General features: G+C 44.6%; 1 protein-coding gene across 9 annotated transcripts in view; it reads right to left on the minus strand.

The window, feature by feature from the left end:
- The window catches only part of qkia (QKI, KH domain containing, RNA binding a), a 72,212-nt gene that overhangs the window by 30,285 nt on the left and 21,518 nt on the right, over positions 1 to 20,409 (minus strand). For all 9 annotated transcript variants that reach the window (XM_079369403.1, XM_079369402.1, XM_079369401.1 and 6 more), the window contains exons 2-3: positions 15,707 to 15,849; positions 5,101 to 5,217 (exon numbers count right to left, since the gene is read on the minus strand). In XM_079369403.1, coding sequence (XP_079225529.1) covers positions 5,101 to 5,217; positions 15,707 to 15,849 — 260 coding nt within the window. The remainder of the gene's footprint in view (positions 1 to 5,100; positions 5,218 to 15,706; positions 15,850 to 20,409) is intronic.

Here is a 20,409-nt window from a genome sequence, read left to right on the forward strand (position 1 = left end):
CTCTGCAGGGGTTCCACCTGACACAATCTCAAAAGAATCGACAGGCATGTGCACGCACACACGCACACACACACAAAGCTTGAGCTGAGTGCCACCCACCTCCCTTCTACACCAGAGAGACCTGTTGCCATGGCACTGCTCTTTCTAACACACACACACACACACACACACACATGCAAAGGTTCAATATTCCACTCTCGTTTTCCCCTTTTCCACACAGGGGGGAGGGCCTAGTTTCAGCAGTCAGGCCATTATTCCACCATGGCTGTTTGCTCATGGCCTATTAGGGGACATGGGGACTGGAAGGTGACTCAGCACTTTAAAAAAAAAAAAAAAAAAAAAAAAAAAAAAAAAGAAGGAGGACACAGGCCCAGCTGCTGCATGCAGGGCGCTGCTTGAAAGCACATGGTGGACATAAAAGCTGCGATATTGACAGATTGATCACACTTGTTTGGCGCGTGCATGCCGACACTTAGGCATATTCTGATTTGGTTTGGATTGTGTTCAAAGAGGAAAAAGTGCACATACACACTGTCACCCACACACATGCCCCTCACCAGCATGACTGCCTGTGAACAAGGTCACTGTGCCCCCCCCCCCCCCCCCGAGAGAAAGTGACAGCATGACAAACATGAGGACCAGTGGAGGGGGGAGGCATTGTGAGGAGGGTGAGAAAGGAGAGGGGAATACTGGGAAGGCCTTTGATCGGAATGACCGAGCTTGCCGACACCAAATGCCGTGGAAAAATATGTGGCATGAATAAATAGCGCGGCCCCTGCATGTAGAAACAACATCTAAGAATAGGATCAGAGGGGAAAGACTGCGCAGCGCTTATGTTGCCTGACGTCCGTCGTCTGTCTGTGCAGCACCTGTTTTCCTGCCGGCTCCAGCTCAGGAAACTTCAAGGATTCACTCTCCACATGGATGACACCACATGCAAAAGGTTACAAAAATAAAAGACCGTCTTTCTCTTGTGAGCATCCCCTTTTGTCAGGTTATCTTAAAAATTCAAGAGGACAGTTGCAGGTCAAACTGGCTGTGTACATGTAACTTTAATGATCCAGTCAGTCATTTTCCCTGAACCTAAAGCTGAAAGCTATTTATCCACCGCTCAAGGACATAATAGGGCCCACATTTACAAAGCTTTAATCCTTGCACCCTTCCTTGACCGACCTTCACTCAGAGTTTGCACCCTCCCTGACAGGATTTCAAACTATGTGGTGCCACAATTTTGTCCTCGCAACGTTTCACTTAACACTCCTGACCCTGTTTTCACCCTGCCTCTATGAACGCCATGACAGTCTCCTCTGCTTTGCTTCTAAAGGACGTACCCTGCTGGGGTCAAGGCTTAATGCCAGCAGGCTAAACAGGTGCAGCAGGGAGCTGCATGGAGCCGCAGGGGCAAAGAAGGACGAGAGAGGGCTGAATGTAAAGACATGATATAGAAACGTGAAATGAGATAACATTTAAAATAAAGTTTAGTTTCCTACAAATACTCAAAGAGCCACAAAGAAAAGGCTTAAAGGACAACCTGCAGGCTCAATAAGTTAGCCCTTCATATTAGTTGTTTTACAACACAAAGGGGCTGTTCTCAGTAAAGATACTATTTATTTCAAGATTACGTCACAGAAGGAAATCACGCTCTCTCACACTAAACGTGTAAGCTCTAGTGAGTCAGAGCGGTTGGAATGTATTGTGCTTGTATTGTTTTAATAGTCTGAAGTCTTGTGTGTGTGATGGTCGCACAAATTGTAGCTGGACATTCAGTCCCACTGACACTCTAAAAGATGAAGGAACAGAGCTCGCTGTCCTGCTTCCACCCCGGGTACAACACGAGGGTGCAGCTGGCTGTGGAGTAAGATGTAAGATGAGGGTTTACTGCACCAGACAGAGACACACCACACATCTATCACTGGAGCACATGCAGGATTCATGTACATATTTACTAAGTCTGTCTCTACCACACACACAGCTCCTATAACAAAAATACAAAACCTCAGCTTGTGATGAAAACAGTTGGGTTACAAGCACATTACAGAAGCAGCTCCCACAGGAAGAAAATGCTCATTAGTCTAAGATATAAAATCTTTATTAAAACAAATCCTCTGTTACGTTATCTGGGCATGACTGGAGAAGCTAAGGCTACCTTAATCAGGATCAGGATATTCATATTCAGATAATTTAAAAGGGATTAGGAGTTGAAAAAAAAAGGCTCTACCTAATTATCAGCATTATATTTGGTCTGTTTAGTCAAGAGTAAGGTGCCACATTTATCTCTTCATCTTCTTATTTTCTACTTGATCTGCTTTTCTTCTTCTCCCCAAATTTTTATTTGACTCTCCTAGCCCCTCACTTTCTCTCCCCCCTCCCCTTGCTCGCCCCTCTCCCACTGCAGAGCTCCAGTGAGCCGACTCCCCGCCAGGCAGCGCGGCCCAGGAGGGAGCAACCAGCTGAATTATTGAGAGCATAAAAATGCTGCCGCTAATGGATCCTGAATAAACACAGTGGCTAAGCTGCTCTCGCGGCTTCCTTCTGCTGCCACAGGGCATCAAGCTGAAAATACTGAGGTTGAGGATGCAGCGACTGGAGGCCACAGCTGAGGCTTTGTCTGAGGGCTGAACCAAAACTACGACACAAACGGCCACGAATGAGTGCAGGGAGCTAAACAGAGAACGAGTATAGTGAAGAGCTGGACCGATTAATCAGCCTGCCGATAATATAATATCATTGAATGCAGTGACTATCCACATCAGCTAATTTCATCACAGATATGTGCAGATAGTACGAGATTTATTTACAAGTTAAATATAATTAACAAATATGCATTGCACCAGCAGAGGGCGCTACCTAGATTACAACAAGTAGCATCACTCTCCAGAGTCACTTTCTAGTTGAGTGGCCATTTTGTCCTCATTATATATTTTTTCCACAAGTGTTTGAGAACTGCATCTGAAGGATCAACACGATAAATATGCATCTATCTCTACGCATCGAACTCAAAAAAAGATATCGGTCAAAATGTCGTTATCGGCATCCGACCTCACCTCGGTCGGGCCTGAGTGTTGTGATTTTGAGGAAACAAAGGATGTCACAAAGAAGATCATTGTTTTGCTTTTTTTTTAAATTCACAATGCTGCAGAGATCTGAAGCAGGCAGTAGGACTAATGTATAGTTTGATTTTGACGGACACTTCAGATAAGAGAGCTTTGTGGAGGCGGGGTTATAAAACGCGTGTCAAAACCAGACGTGCTGCCCTTAAGTGCTGCAGTTTACATTCACGCTCTTATAAATATATATATGTATATATATATATATATATATATATATATATATATATATATATGTATATATATATATATATATATATATATATATATGTGTGTATATATATGTGTATATATATAAATGACACATCAAGAGGAAACAAAATGTTACATGATACAAACTAAATATTGGATTCTTCTCTTCATCGTATATCACAGCTCTGAGTACAGATGTGATCCTGCTCATCTCGTCTTTATGCTTAATGTTTTACTCTACGGAGCTTTTTTCAGTGCAGTAATTGCGCTGGGCCTTTGACAGGTTCTGTCCACACAAAGTGGCACACGTCATTAAGTTTTCACTTGGCGCTGAGCTGATGAGGGTTATCACAGATTCATGTAATGAGCTAAGATGGACCTCGCAAGTGTATGTGAGGGTTTGTACGTGCTCGAGCGTGTTCACCCCCATCTTAACTACGACTGGATCTAATTCCAAAGAAAGGAGCCGAGCAGTGTGTTCATCTTGCTCTGTGATAATGAACACACTCCATGGGAAATAAGAGCAGCAGACAGGAATTAAAACACGAATGAAGAGCCGTGAAAAAAAAAAAAGAGAAAGAGGAAAGAAAACGTTTGGCCCTGAAGCAAACTAGAGCTTCGTAGATTATGACTCAGCTGAAAAATCGGTGTTCCTTTTTGTGTGAAGCCTGCGTGCTAGTATGTGTGGTGGACTCTGTGTGCACGAGTGTGAGTGTGTGTGTATCGAAGGTGATTCCCATGAATTACCCTTCTTCTCACTTATGTAAATGTGTTGCAGTATGGCACCACTGTCTGGCAACTCAGAGCGACTGGGACGTTTCAACAAGAAAAAAAGAGAAAAGAAAAGACATTCACAATAAAAGACTCAACTCCAAAAAGGTGTAAGGCAAGTGAGAAAACGAGACTCACGCAAAAAATGTAGAAAAAAAAAAAGAGACCGTTACGGTTGAAGCCCATGGGCAAAACATGCACAGATGCTTGAAATATCACAATTTTCTAAACTGTCATTTTGTCCTCACAGTAACTTCAAAGTACATCACTAAATCTGATCTGACACACATTGCAATCCCTTGGGGATGAATGTAAGTTGCTGCAGCGTTGAAAGCTTAGATTGTCATTGTTTAATCATCATGCTCTGGCTGACTGGTGTGATGCTTCTATAGTCATATGTAGGCAGCTGAAATTCGCTATGAGTCAGATTTGGAGGCTTAAAAGACGAAGGCTGACCTGAGAGCAACGCAGTACAGGGCAACCAACACAGTGGGACTTGAATCAAATATGGAGGATTTTACTTTTAAATGTTGGGACGTGTCCACCTAAACAACAATTTGAAGGTAAATGCCACACAAAGTTTTCCTAACTGTGCAGATATATAAACGCCCAACATACGCCTTTCATGACCTCAGCTCTGTGGCTCCAGAAATAGAGGCTGCCACCGGCATCATCTGCCTTCTTCACGACTGGCCCCTGTACTTTCCACCACAGTTTTTGCAAGCAGCCCTATCAGATGTCAGAATGTACCCACGAGGCATCAGAAGAGTGTGCGTGTGTGTGCGTGTGTGTGCCTCATGTTGCTGCAGGGCTGCTGGGGTGTTTACGTGTGACAGCGGACCCTGCTTGTCCTTTATTTCCAGCGCCATGTCTAAAGACGGAGGATAACGTCTTGGAGGTTTGTGAGCTTGTTCTGAATGTTTGTTTCTTTATTTATGTGAGAGGAATCTAATACATAATGAGTCTTATCTTCATCAGGGGATCAAACTCATTAAACACACCGGGCACGTCGCCACGCTCATGAGCTTACCTTCTTCTTGTCTCTCATGGAGCTTTTGCCTCGCACCATGATTTTGCATCCCGTCTCTGCTTCCAACTGTTTGGCTGTGAGTCCCCGAGGGCCGAGGATTCTCCCCACAAAGTTATACTGCAGACACACAGAGAGAGAGAGAGAGAAATCAGTTAATCTACAGGTGAACAGACATTACAACCTCCTTGACAATACCGAACCAGTAAATAGAATCAGAACACCATGGTGGATGCAGGTTCAAGAGGCCTACTCTGTCGTTCCCACTCGATGTCAAAAGAGTCCCAAATAAAAAATAAAAATTAACTCGAAGGAATTCGAGCAGGTGTAAATGGTGGTGAGCTAACAGGAGAACTATTGAGTGAGAAGATGTTGGAGGGGGGAGTCGTGAGGTGAGTGCACTTGACACAGTTTTCTTATCAAGGCCTCTTCTTTTTTTTTTTTCTTTTTTCTTTTTTTACTGGTGTGTGGCTTTGGAGCTTTGTACCAAAAGGAAACGTATTTAGCGACGTAATCCTCTCCACTTGAAACTGGCTTCCAACGGGATAAAGGGAAAATGTGTTGAAATAATCCAACACAATTTTCTGCCAAAATAAAAACAGAAGGGGAGGAGGAGAGAAGGGGGGGAAGGGGGGGTGATGCATAAAGAGGTAAACAAACCATTCTTGTTTAGACTGTGCACACAGCGGCTGGTGGAGGAGGGCATGATGGGTAAAAAAAATAATCTAAGACACTATTAAAATGTTTAAATTTCCACACCTGAAATGTTGAAATGCTCGCTGACACAGAGGAGAAGCACGACTGTTCGTCTCTCTAACTGTTACAACGAGCTGTGACGTGGCCCCATTGAAATCTTAAACGCAGTCACATCTGCTTACGCACTCCGCCGCACCCATTCCTCAGCCAAATCCAAAAAGGCCATCACAGGAGTCACGTTTAATAACTCAAGCGTTGCAAATATAACGTGATGTTGGTTTTTTCCCCTCAAACTAAAGGAACAAACACAAGCGAGAACATATAAAACCTAAAGGCCCGTTCTTTTCTTTCTTTTTTTTTGTCCCCGTCGCTGGGCACGCCTGCAACTGTCGCCTGTCTGTCTGTGGCAGGAGGGACGCACCCCGAGATGCTGAAGTCCCTGCAGATGATCGTAGCATGCGGCTACGCAGGCTTTCTGCTTGTCACAAGGCAACTGTCGGTTCGGTTAACTCAAATCAAGGAAACTGGCGCAGGGGCTATTTGTGATAGTGTGCACGCCTGCTGAGGGATGCAGAGGCACCTGTCGTCCGAGGTCAGCCACCAACCATGCACGGTCGCCTGCTTCTGACTGCTTCGCACAAAAACACACACACACACACACACACACACACACACACAAGCTCACAGCCTCAAGGAGCACGGGAGAGAGCTGTCCGTCTGCATCACAGCACCCACTGCAGACAAGGGTGAACCCCGAGCTCTGGGCGTCACGGCGGTGCTCCCACACACACATAAACAGACCTCTAGCTTGTTAACCAGAAACTTCAGTGTCCTGCAATGTCCCGGGTGCTGCTTTAAAGCTAACCCTGCTAGCAACTGCTTAGCAGTTGTTTTGCTCTAATAAAAAGTCCACCTACAGTTTGAAAAGTTCTTCCCTGCCAGTTTCCCTCAGTGCAACTTCTTCTTTCATCAGACGCAATTCATTTCATGTATAACACCATGAAAATCTCACACACACACACACACACACACACACACACACACACACACACACACACACACACACACACACACACACACACACACACACACACACACACACACACACACACACACACACACACACACACACACACACACACACACACACACACACACACACACACACACACACACACACACACACACACACGAGTAAGCTAAAAGTGTTGATCCCAGAGAAGAAGGAAATGTGGATTTATTTGTATTCTTCCAAACTAAACGTGGCGGCTTGTTAAAAAGTCCAGATTATCCACTCTGCTCTAAATCATTTTAGCCCCGCCCTCGCCTCAGAGTCCAAAGTGTTACGTGACAATGTGGATGATGGTGATTGGTCTTGACAGTAACCAGGGCCTGATTGAGGACAGCTGAGAGAAATAAAGCGAGAAAAGGTTAGAGAAGATGTCAGAGGGGAAAAAGTCACAAATGACTTGTCTTTCAAGTCGGAGAGAGCGAGAAGGGCCAACGCTGCCAACACATTCCTTCCACACTATTTCCACACTTCACTATGTGATAGGGCACTCGGGGATAAAGGGGCGAGGGCACGCCAATGCATGCAAGAGGCTCGGGTTCAATACCTCCTCCTGATTTGGAGAGAGGGCTTCTTGGTAAAAGGCTCGTCAGATGTCAGACTGGAGTCAGATGTGTTTTAATGGTGACAGACACACTCACAGCAAGTGGTTTGGGGCGGTGCGGCACAGAGCAGGCGTCATGTCTGGCCGAGCGATTACCACAAGTTCCACTCACACACATGTGCACGCATCTCACTGAAACCTAATAACACATCAGAAGGCTATGTTTCTGATGAAGCCTTTCACCACAATCTGGCAAAGTGACATGAAATAAATGCATGCACTTCAAAGTGTATCCCCCACGATAAATAAAAGAACATGCCAAAATCAGTTCAGTGATTGCATAAAGCTCAAAGTAAAGTGCAGCCGGGACGGCGGCTCGCAGATTCCCTGCTCTCGTGGAGGGGTTTGACATTCTCCTCGTGGATGGTGATATGCCCGTTTGCAGCGGCGACCTCCATTTTAAGCCACTGGAATGTGGAGACAATAGAGAGCCAGAGCGGGTGAGTTATCAGAAGGGTGCAGGGCCGTTTGAGCCTGCCAGGAACTCCACTCAGCACAGCCAGAGGAGTAGGATGGATACAGTGCCCTCTCTGCCAAACACACCATTCACTCTTCACCTCCTCTTAGTAAACTATCTCGCCTCCTCCGCACCTACTAAAAAAAGGGAAAAAAAGACGGTTTCATCTATTTTCTCTTCCTGCTGCTGAAATCGACTTTTCAGAAGTCAAGTCTGGGAAACGCCGCTACTTTCCACGTGGACTTGCTCGGCTCTGCACACTCAAGAGGCCCTCGTGTAGCTGTTACTCACGGTGGGGATTATTTTTTAACAGAGTTTCAACCAGACCAATATAACAACTGTAACAGGAAGTACAAACGTGTGTGAGTAAAGTGGTCATGATTACAGGGAAGACTAACTTTGCTCCACTGCGCCGTGATTCTCCAGAGGACTACGAGCTGAAAGCAACAAGTCTTTAGAGCATGAGGAGGTTTCCACAACTGTAAATAAAAAAAGGATGTATTTCCTCCAGCGACACAGTCTCAGCATTCTTCTTCGTTTGGTTGCTTCACTCTTATTTCCTCTGCTCATTTCCATCAGTGCATGAATACAGACTCAGGACTTTAGATGGACAAACTCTCTTCACTACTCTGGGTTTTTTTTTAGAATCATTTTATCTCTGTTCTGCCAAGTTTTTCAAACAAACACAGAAAGCACATACAGCAAACACAAACACACAGCTCATGTGTAAACAGAAGGACACACACACACACACACACACACACACTAACACAGCCCCCTTCAGGACGAGGGCTTACACTGACATTAAAGGGCCTTTGTTTAGCCCCAGTTATCACGACTCCACAGGCGGGTTATGCTGTGAGCATATCTACGTCTTTGCCAGTGTGTGTTTGTGTGGGACCAAAATGTATGGAGTGAACTCTTGTATACACCCTCGGCACTCGGCGCTGCTTGTCACATGGGTTTGTGTGTGTGCGTGTGCATTTGGGGTTTTGTTTTTGTGGGAACGACTGAAGAGCAAACAGCAGTTACACCGAGAACGCTCAGAGAATCAGAACAATTGAGCCTTTGATGGCGTTTGTTTGTGGTGGTGCGGAGACAGGAAATGAGATCATGCTGAGGGCTCTGGGTGTGCGTGCGCAGGGCTTATGGAAGAGCAGGGCCGGGCCACGAGGAGAATACCAATCGCTTATTAGTCGGCCTCGCTGGGTTTATGGAAATGAACACTTTATCGAGTGCAGGGTGGGATGGGTGGTTACACCAGGCACAGGCGTCTCCTGTGTTTTCCCTCCCTCTCCATGTTGACATTCCTCACACTCGGCTCCCTCCCTTAAAGGTACAACACACTGAGAAACAGATCATTCCAAACTGACCTTTATTCACAGCACAACTCCCCTTTTTCCTCATATCTAACATTCCTCTTTTCATTTGAACTTTCTGTATTTGGAGGCTTCAATGAAGAGCACATCTCTTCCTCTCTGTATCCAATCATATTGTCTAAAAACTCCACACGCTTCCATTTCCTCCTCCAGGATCTTGCCTTTCCTCGTCTGCATGTCTGTCATGGCTCTCTCGCAGCAGAAATCGATGTCAGCTTCACTGGGCCTCCCTCGCCACCAGCTGGCACCTACCTTTCATCACTCATTCATCTTTCAGCTACGACGTTCCATCATTCAATTAATCCATCTTACCGACCTTCACTTTGTGGCCTGATCCCCACAGCTCTCACACATGTATGCACACAAGGCATGTGTAGCATTTCCAAACAGTAAACCGAGAGGCGGAGAGGAGGGTAGAGGAGACGAGGAAGAGAGGACGCATGCTTGATCTACAGGAAGGACAGAGGAGGTGAAGCGCCGGCGCTGAATGAGTAATATTTAGAGTTAGATTCCAACGGTGACATTTTCGCCTCAAAGCCCCGTAGACTTCAAAGCTCTCTATTCAGCACAGCCAGCGTTTAACGCCTAATCCATGACTCCTTTGATAATTCTGTTTGGGTTTATTTCGGGGCGGCAGGCAAGAGTGGAAATGCAGCGGGTGGAAGACGGAGGGATGGAAGGCGGAAAGATTGATGTCGGCTGGAAGTTTGGAAGAGGTGAGTGAAGTACAACACAGAAGTGTTGAAAGCATGCAAACAAAAACAGAAGCATGACGAGTTAAAAGATGCTGAAAAACAGTCGCTTGTATTAATCACAGTTAGTCAGTATTAAACTGCCCGTTGACAGAACTGATAAGCTGTGAACTAATGCTCTGCTCTGGATCAGGGGTATGTCTTTCCATGATTAACATATTTAAAGAAAGCACAGTGTTCGTTTAGGCCGGGAACTGAAGTCACACTTTGCATCAGCTGACCAGAAATCAGCCGGATCCCTCATGATTCATTAGCATCAGCTGATGTTTTAAATATTCTTTGTCTGAACAGGAGCATCCATATATACACACAAATAACACTAATTATACTGCCGTCCAAGGAATCATTTTTTCTAATCACATTTTTACATTTCATCACAGTACATTTCTGTGAGTTTTTTTTAAAGTGTTTTTCTTCTTCTTCTTTTTTGTACCGTCTTAAGCGAAGTATACTTTACTTCCTGATTTTATTTTGAAAGAAAAGAAAAGGAACGTGTGGTAGACCGAAGGTTACAGCATTACTTAAACCAGGGGATGTATGAACTTGTTTCGGCTCAAAGATTAAATCTAAATAGGTAAAGATGACGGTGATGACTCGTCAACTGAGCCATCTGGAATGAGACGTTCAGAGGTGTCGTTCTTTTTCTTCACTGTGACTACAGGGAGGTAGCTGCGGCCTGTGCAGTGGATTAGCTACGGTGCGCCTAAAAGGACAAAATAGTGTGCAATCACTGCAGTTTGAAAAATGTGATGCAGTAATGTCCGACATTGATTGCATCACTATTAACGAGATAACGCTGATTTTCCTGACTGATAATGGTGCTGATTAAAGTCCTCTTTGTGGTCATTCTGCCTCCATCTTAAATTATACAAACAATCAGTGCAAATATAAAAACACACATCCGAACGTTTACACTGTCACCCTTCGTCATGTTAAACCGTCTACAACAAATAGAGTCCTCACTGTTTAAATGATCATTGTAATTACCCTCCTCATCAAACAGCTAACTAGAAAACCATCCGTTCATCAAATGATCATCATCGCGCATGGCTGGATAGTGAGAGATATCAAAATCCTCCACTCTCACTCTATCAGCGAGGTGAGGCGAGGTGTGGGCCGGTACATTTCCAGGGCTGCTAATGACTTAAGGGGGTCAGAAGGATATCAGGCGCTGGCATGATAAGTGATGACACCCTCCTGAGAACGAGCTTAATGACTTTGAGTGTGCAGGGAACAGGCCGGTTTGGTCCGGGCAATTTTACTGCAGTGAAACGGAGAGGCCTGGGACGCTCGGTCTCCGGAACTCACCTGAGCGTCTTTGTTTCTTTGAGCACTGCAGCACAAGTGAAACGATCATTCTTACACCCTTATCAACATGTAACAAACCGCACCTCACATTTTATATCCTTTCATGTGTATAAGCCTTTGATTTCACTACACACCTCAAATATTGGAAGGCTTTTGGTTCTTGAAAAAAAAGCACTGTTACAGGTTTAAACTTCATGTGTTCTAAGTTGAGGAGATTATTCTCAAGCTGTAACACACCAATGAGCGACAACAACAACAAATGCAATCCTCAGTCTGCGACAATTTAGCCAACAGATTTGGCATTGATCTTTTTCAAGCAGATAATTTACTAGCGCTGTGCAGTAGGATTCATTAGCCTTCAGAACACGCACTAATAACCAAAACATGTAGACCTGCAGAGGGCTCACCCATCTGTTCCTCAGAGGATTGATGTTTGTAAACGACAGGTGGAGAGGAAAAGGGGAAATTGGTGTTTGGGCTTTTAAAGGAGTCTATTAGTAAAGAAGCGTAAGTACCATGACACTGATGAAACACTGGATAATCCATCAAACACACAGCACAGATGTGCTACACAGCTGTTTTCACAGACCGATGTATAAAACCTAATAACTGATTGTCCACTTCTTGAGAGAAGAGTCCAGACAGTCGTGTTGAGCAGTTGCTCCGCAGCTAACTTCCAACAGAGGGTCCCATTTCATAGAGTCAGCACAGCAAAGGTGCTGTGTGTGTGTGTGTGTGTGTGTGTGTGTGTGCGCGCGCTTGTTTTCACGCCAGCATTTCTTCCTACCCAGTGACCTGCCCACAAGCAAGCTAACAGTTTGCAAACACAAACGCACAGGGATTTAAGTGGAGACAGAGGCACAGTTAAAAGACATGTCACACATCCTATCAGATGCCTGAAGGTCAAACAGAAATGACATGCTGAGCTTTCAGTCAGACGCCTATATCAATGTGTGTGTGTGTGTGTGTGTGAGCGTGTGTGTGTGTGTGTGTGTGTGTGTGTGTGTGTGTGTGTGTGTGTGTGTGTGTGTGAGCGCGTGTGCTACGGAGAGGAGCGCAGCCACAGATAGCGTTTAATTGAAGGTTGAAGTTATCAGATAGCCTGCGACTCAGCTGTCAGTCAAGATGCAGTCACCACGGCGACGCTTCACAGTGCTCTGCACCACTGACGACATCGGGAAATGGCTGACTTTGAAGAACGGCGAGGGAGCGGGTCCAGAGACACAGCGGCAGACAGAGTGATAGAGACACGGGGCTGAGCACAAACACACACTTACAGACAGATGTGGGACACACAAAGGCCAGAGGAGGGACACACTTAAGGGAATTAGAGTGGAAGCATGCTGGCGAGGCAAAGTTATTTTGGAAGAATTGACGTGCCGCACTGCATCCGGGCACCAGGACAATTTGATTATCTCGGGGTAAAACACAATCAGGCGACGCCTAGGTGGGACAAAAGTCTGACCTCGCCTTGAGGGGATGCTGGATACAGGTAAGTGGCAGTCATGTTTTTCAAAGAAAGTGGAAGCCGAGAGGCAGGTAAGTGTATTTTAGGTGTTCCAAAATGACAACAAAAGTGTGAAAAAAAACCCCAGAGAAGAAGGGCGTGAGTATGAACAGTGATAAATCTTCCATGGCAGGTGAGCTGATGCCAAGAACAAAATCACAGAGACTGGAGCCATCAGTCGCTGCTTTCTTGGAAGAAACCAGAATTGCATCAGCAACACACAGACATACTCAAGTGCACACACACACATGCTTTTTTTTTATTTGGGGAATCTGGGAAATCAGAGGGAAATATGAGAGGGGGGAAATATTCCCAAGTCTAATAAGCATCGTTAAAGTTTCCTCTGCTTTTAGCAACAAGCAGATGGGACAAGGAAGTGGCATTTTTCTTCTCTTCCTTCCTTCTCACTTCCTCAGTGCCATTCACAGCTGAGCCTACATCTCTCTCCAGCTCAGTGCTAAATTACTAGATTCTCTATCCTCCATGGAAAATACATTTGGATATTTTATCACAGTCAGTGTTTAGACAATTCTTAATCCATGGAGTCCAAAGATGACCTTGATTGTTCGCTAAAGTCGGTTAAATACACAGAAGCACGCTCTCTATGATCATCAGCACCAAGACATTACTTGAGCATGCAAACAACCATATTTGGATGTAAGCTTTTTTTTTTTTTTTTTTCAAATTTGCTCATAAACATGGTCTTATGGTTTTTTTCTTAGGTTTATTTTCTGAGAGCAGGAAAAGAAAGAAAAGACTCCATCTCTAGTTCTGCTGCTGATTTCCCCTGGTTCCAATCATCACATCTATATATAACAAAGCTATCTGACATTTGCCTGTTCTTCTGCAGACCTAATCCCCCCCACTTGGAGAAAAGTAGCGTGTATGTTTTCCAGAATTAAATGTCCAATTGAAATATATGTATTGCATGTGAATCACCATGAATGGGTTTTTTTCCCCTCTTCTTTGCACATGCTTGCGTGCACGTTAAGTGTGTTTGTGTGTAAATGTGCGCCTGCTAAGGTCATCAGCGAGTCATCTCGGCCATCGGGGTGAAGCCTAATTAATTTTGTGTCTTTGGTGGCAGCTCGTAAACACAGTGCTGAGTTACGACTCGGCTCTGCACGGAGCTGCATAACACACAGAGTGAAGGGAACACGAGGGTCATCTGAGGATGCCACACTTTATATAGTCTGCGTGTGTCTGTGTGTGTGTGTGTGTGTGTGAGAGAGAGAGAGAGAGAGAGAGAGTCACTCCACTGGAGTCTGTTCAGCCACCTTTTGCAGACACATTTTCACAGAGCTCCCTCACTCTTCTATAAAACATTATGGCCATGTATGAGGTAAAACACCCACACACGCAACGCAGACACTTTAGCAGCAGTGACAAGCACAACTACAAGGTCAAGTTTCCTTTAAAATCAACAACACAATTTAACCAATCGGACGACAGGGTTCCTTCCACAGTTTGTTTTTAAGAACACCACCACAGTACATTGCACAGGTACATGGTTTTAAAATGTAAAAGTCTCACAGGTATGAAAGAAGGGGAGAGTTTAAGTGTCTGAAGTCCTAAACGTAAAACGAAAGGTCAAAAACTGAATTGTCTCGAGTTGATTTAGGGCAAGCTAGATCGGCTGAAGCTAAGCTAATCCGAGCTAGTCCCTGGGGACCCTTATCAACTCTGTCAGGGTGAAAATGCAGTCCACGCCTGGCCGGGCCTTGCCCTGCTCTACGGTGTCCCTTATCCTTTGTCACCTCCCTCCATTCATTTCCTCCGGGCGAGCTGCAGGGATTAGGAGGAGAATCGCTCCTCCTCCTCCTCCTCAAGACGTGACACGAGCATTCATGTGTGTGTCAAAGATTACTACCAGGACGGGGAGGGGACTGACCAACTGTGCTCAAACCCTTACACACACACTTTTCCTAAAAGGCTTTGCATATACTAGACACATGCACACATGTAATTCTTTGTAAAACAGCTTTTACTGACTCATGTAATGACCCATTATAGTGTTTCCGTCACACAGACAAAAAGGAATGCGACGTCAGCAGGTTACAGGGAGTCAAGAATGGGGAGGATTAACAAGTAACTGATCCAAAAATACCTCCATGTGGAGTCATATATTCATCTGAACATTGATGATGCAAATAAGCGTGCCCCGTAGTTATTTGTAGTTTTATGAGGACATTTGCTCAGGTACTGTGTGCGTTTACAGACTTCTCTCATTTGTCTGAATATTTTTTAAATTGCACTTCACCTTCTCGACACTCCTTCCCTGCCCCCTCGTTCTCTTCCTCTCAGTACTAATCTACCACTGAGCCGGCCCATAAACACCCCAGCAGGCCGTGTTTTCCTGACACCAGGACTTATTTAGACAGCCACCTGATGCCTCTTTAACGGCAGTCCATCAAAAACAACTTTGTTTATATGCTACAAGCCCAGCAACTATTCATTAAAAAAAAAAGCGTAGTTTAGAAAAGCAAGGAGCAAAAGAAAGAAATAATATGAAGACTTGTGTGCGGTGTGTGTGTCTGTAGGACACACTCAGGGGTCGGTAGGAATGTGCAACAGAAAGAACGAGAGAAACGACGTGCGTGCTCAACGCGGACAGATTGTGGATCTATCAGCAGCCGTCATTCCTGTGATGACACACCGTAAAGACACATGGCCTCAGGCGGAGACTAACTCTGTGCCTGTCTCTTCTTGTGTGTGGCTTCATTTTCATATGCATGTCTACACCCAAGAATAGACAACATTTTCTGACACACGACATGATCATTTCTATGTTCTGTAAACGCCTGTTAAAGTGTGAAATGAATGAAGCAGATACTCACGTCGGGGTACTCTTTGACAGGCACAAACAGTTTTTCCTGCAGGTGGACGATGGGTCCCATAGGCTCGGGCAGCTCCAGAGGGTGTCTTTCCACAAGGCCATTGACTGTGTCGCTGTACATGTCTTTACGCACTCTGTTGATCTCTGAAAAACACAAACACACACTGTGGTGAGCAGCTGCCCGGCAACAAAAGCAAATGTTGATTTCAGGTTTTTTCATATCATCTTCGCTCATTTGATTTCCACTTCCAGGCAAAGGATCAGCGTAGCATATAAAGTGTGGTAATTTAAAAAAAACAACAAAAAAAAACATGGCAGAATAAATGACTCACTTTGCCTTGAGAAGAAACTTTCACATTTGTTTGTCATTTATCAACGAACAAATGTGGAAGTTTGTATTTGGAAAATAAATAAATAAATCACTATCACAGCCTGAAAGTGTGAAAAGGTGCAAAACTGCACAGACAGAAAGAGAAGATGAGTCGTTTTGAACAGTTATTCTTTAGATGCTCCAGACAAAAGTTAAGCACTGCATTATTTAGAGGTCAAGCCTTTCTACTCCCCAGTGCTTGATGTCTAATAGAGTAACCTGTGCAGGCGGGCAGCTGGGCAGGTGGGGAGAAGAGAATCACTCAGGTACATGCCTTGTGATCTGATCCATCTGTCAGATAAAACTAATGGACCTCCGTCTCTCTCTCACACACACACACACATACACACACACAGCTGACGGCTTCAGCTCCAACCAACTTTTAAAACAAACGCATAACTCACCGTCAGGCACGCTGACTGAGTCTGCGGCTCACATAGATTCACAAACCAGAGGAACGCTGTGTCAATGAAAAAAGCTTCCATTTATCCAGTGTGTGTGTGTGTGTGTGTGTGTGTGTACACACTTGTGAATGGCTGTAGTTGTAACACCCATCAATAAGAGGCACAAACTAGTTTCTCTTTCTAACTTAAACACAGTAAAGATGAAGATATATTACTTCTAAAACAAAGTCGATCTGCACAGGGAAAATGTTTACTCAAAGTTTTCTGGTTCAGGCGTGAAACAGCTGAAACAAAATGGTCGAGCTTGTGACGCCTCGAGGCGTGATGTGCGTGGGGGTGGAGTGGGAGCGGGTGTTAGGCACTGTCTCATGAGACTTCAGAGCAGTTGGGAGTTTTATTTTAAACTCTAGCAGGGGAACCTGACACTCAACATAGATAGAAGGAGCATGCCTGACCTCGGAGTAGGACTGGGAAATTAATCAAGGTTCAATTTCAGTTATAATTCCTACTATCGACGATCATGAAAAGAAGACGTTCAAGATGAGACGATCGCTTTGCTGTCCCAGCACACGACATGCTGTGCTCGTTTTTGTCATGTGTGGTAAATGTTTTAAAAGCCTTTTTTTTTTTAACATAAAGTAACATTAGCTCTACACACACACACACACACACACACACACACACACACACACACACACACACACACACACACACACACACACACACACACACACACACACACACACACACACACACACACACACACACACACACACACACACACACACACACACACACACACACACACACACACACACACACACACACACACACACACACACACAGTCAAAGGTCAAAGCTCACAGGGGCGTAAATATTGCGACCTGCCAGAGTGTTTGTTTCGGCTTTCGGCAATTTGGTCACAAGAGTACATCACCACTCAAGAACACAATGAACTTCTTTTTATCAAATTGTCATTTCTATATTTCTACATTTTCAGTTTTTTATTCCTTGAAGTTCAAAGGGTTCAAAATGTTTAAACGTTGGGTGTACTGGAGTTTGATAAACGCTCGTCATCCAGATGTTAAATTAATGAGTCATCATGCTTTGAAATCGTTCTCTTGATATCAAATTAATCATGGTTAGGATTTTTGCAGAATTTGAGCCGCCCTTCCTCGAGGTGTGAACCTCACAGTGAGACTAAAATAGGAGGATTCAACTTACATCGCTTGGTCTTTGTGCTGGTCCTGTCTTTGTTTAAAGATAATTAGGTGTTTGTGTAGTTCATAGCTTAGTTTAAAGTTAGCTGTTGTGTTTCCAATTAAAAAGAGATTTAAGAGAAAGAGAGTCAAAATTATTTTGGACCTGAGATTGGTCACAGGGATTTCCTGCCGATGACAGACTGACTAATGTGTTATTGATGGGCTTACGGACACTGACAAGCTCAAACATAAACATCTGGCCTGCAGCTGTGTGAAAGAAAGAAAAAAAAAAAAAACACCTTGCAACACAAGCAACCCTGCAAAGAGCCTCAGCCCAGAGCGACTGCTTCCCAAACGACATGACCTCAACACTCTGCAGTCCAATCAGATACTCCCTGTCCTCCCTCGACATGAAATCATCCTCATGGTATGTGACATCAGTCCGAACCAGAACAGGCCACATCCAGGCTTTGTGTGGAAATAGAGGGGCTTGACCGACAACATGTTAGAAAAGGGAGGATGTTAACTGTGTGAAAACAGGCCGAACACATCTCGTCAAAAGCTCAAAGTAACTCCATCCACAGCCTGATCACTGATCGGTTTCTGGGAAAGGAGATCACTATTAAAAGCCATTCTGTGAAAATGAAATGTCCCGACTTCCTATAAATCTTCCAAACCGCACTTGCCGTGTCACTTCAAGCTAACATTATTAAACACAGAAGAGCTATTTAACAGACCACTGGTGGGCTAAGCATGTGTGTAGGAGCCATCAGTGGCGGAGAGAAGGGGAGCCAGTGTTCTGTAGGGTAGAAAATCACTTCTCTGCACATACTTTACAACAAAAGCGAGTATACAGGACGCTATATCTGCTGAAAATAAAGAGAGGAAGAGTGTGCATGTGACAAAGCTACTCAACAACTACTGCAAGCAAGCAAGCAGCAGCCCCCCTTCCTCCTTCTAATTCTGTTTCCTCTTGCTGAAATGCCACATTAACATAAGGGGGCCGTGCTGGGCCATCAGTGAAGACGTGCGGCATTTGACAACCTCTAATTTCAGTGCAGCAAGTCTCTGCTGAAGCGCTGTGCTCACCTAAAAATTACCCCCTGCCTTGCACAGCCGATGGAATCATTTGTCTAGCTGTCCAGCCTGGCAGAAAAGGCTGCTTAAAAAAAAAAAAAAAAAAAAAAAAAAAAAAAAGAGAGAGAGAGAGAGAGAGAGAGACGCCAAAGGAAGAGACCAAGAATATTTTGGTGAGATAAAAGCAATAAAAAAAGAAGACTGAAGAGAGGGATGTGACATCAAAAAAAAACTGTTCTCATACTTTGGGTACATTGGTGTTAAGTGGTGATATAAGGACTGGTTGATACATCCCATGTAACGCCCCCTTCAGACAACGAGCAGCTCAGTGTGCCATCCACAGCCTGACTCAGCAAACCGCACACACATAAACAGCACTTTGTGTCAGAGCTGTCTATTTACCTGTGGGGGGTGCCTGTGTACAGACAGGAACAAAAACACAGACACACTCAGGAAGAGATCATAATATCTGGGTTGAGTGTTTTAACCAGACATCTGTCAGGAAGAGACAAAAAAAGAAAAACCCCTCAACCTTGAGAGTTGTTGGAGGACAGAGGAGGCAGGTTTGATGAGACGAAGACAAAGGAACGAGAGGGACTGAGCAGGCACACAGCAGCTGTACGCACCTCCAAACTCACGCACAGTTAAAACCCATTTCATTTCACCTAGCGCTCTTTTTCAGTTTCCTACAATTTCCGCCCTTGTTTTCTCAAAGTCTGTGTTGAAAAAAAAAAAGGAAATGTCACAGGCTGCGGATCAGTCCGCCCTTTGAAAAGCTCAAGTAAAGAGATGCGTTTTGCCTCATCTTCTCTGTGATCTTGGAAACGGGGAGAGATTAATACCTGAAGGGAAGGACGAGGGAGAGGAGAGAGAGAATAATCTCCTGGTGTCTGAAAACAAACTTAGTGTTAGCGCCTGACCGATGTGGGATTTTGAGGGCCGATACGGAGAGATAAAAAAATCTTGATTCTGATAAATTGGAGAGATATACACATATATTGTGTGTATTAATCAAATAAAGTCATCAAACACTTGTGGAAAAAAACATATATATAATAATTATAAACGCTTAAGTGGAAAGTAACAGTACATACTTGTTGTAATCTGCATTTAGTTCTACTGGTGTGACAACAAAACTGGGAAATCAAGTTAAAGCTGTCACTTCCTACGCTAATATTGACATGTTACCGGCCAGCCGATTAATCGGTCAGGTTCTCCTTTTTGTTGCGCCTGAAACTATAAATCTAATGACACATCATGTGATGAATTACTTTGACAAAGTTTAAAGCCCCAGCACTGCCGTGATTGGTTCTTCAGCAGGGAAACTATCCCTGTCAAAGCAGTGTCAACAGCATTGAGCGGCATTAGGTCAGATTTTTACCAACACAGAGACCATTACGCATCGATCAGGCCGAGCAGAACTAGGCCTAGTCTGGAGAGTCATGTGCACCCGGGAGGAAGAGATAGAAAAACATCCATTAAGTGAATCTAGTCATCTGAGTGAGTGATATTTGACAGACTCAGCCACCATGAACTCGGCACCACAGGATGGGGAAGCTTTTCATTTATTTACACTAAAAGAGGATCGCACAGGAGAAGCTCTGGCAGAATCAGGCGAGGGAGAAGAGGATGAGCAAGGGGAGGGGAAGAG

The sequence above is a fragment of the Symphodus melops genome, assembly GCF_947650265.1.
Source record: "Symphodus melops genome assembly, chromosome: 19".
In the NCBI taxonomy this organism is placed as follows: Eukaryota; Metazoa; Chordata; class Actinopteri; order Labriformes; family Labridae; genus Symphodus; species Symphodus melops.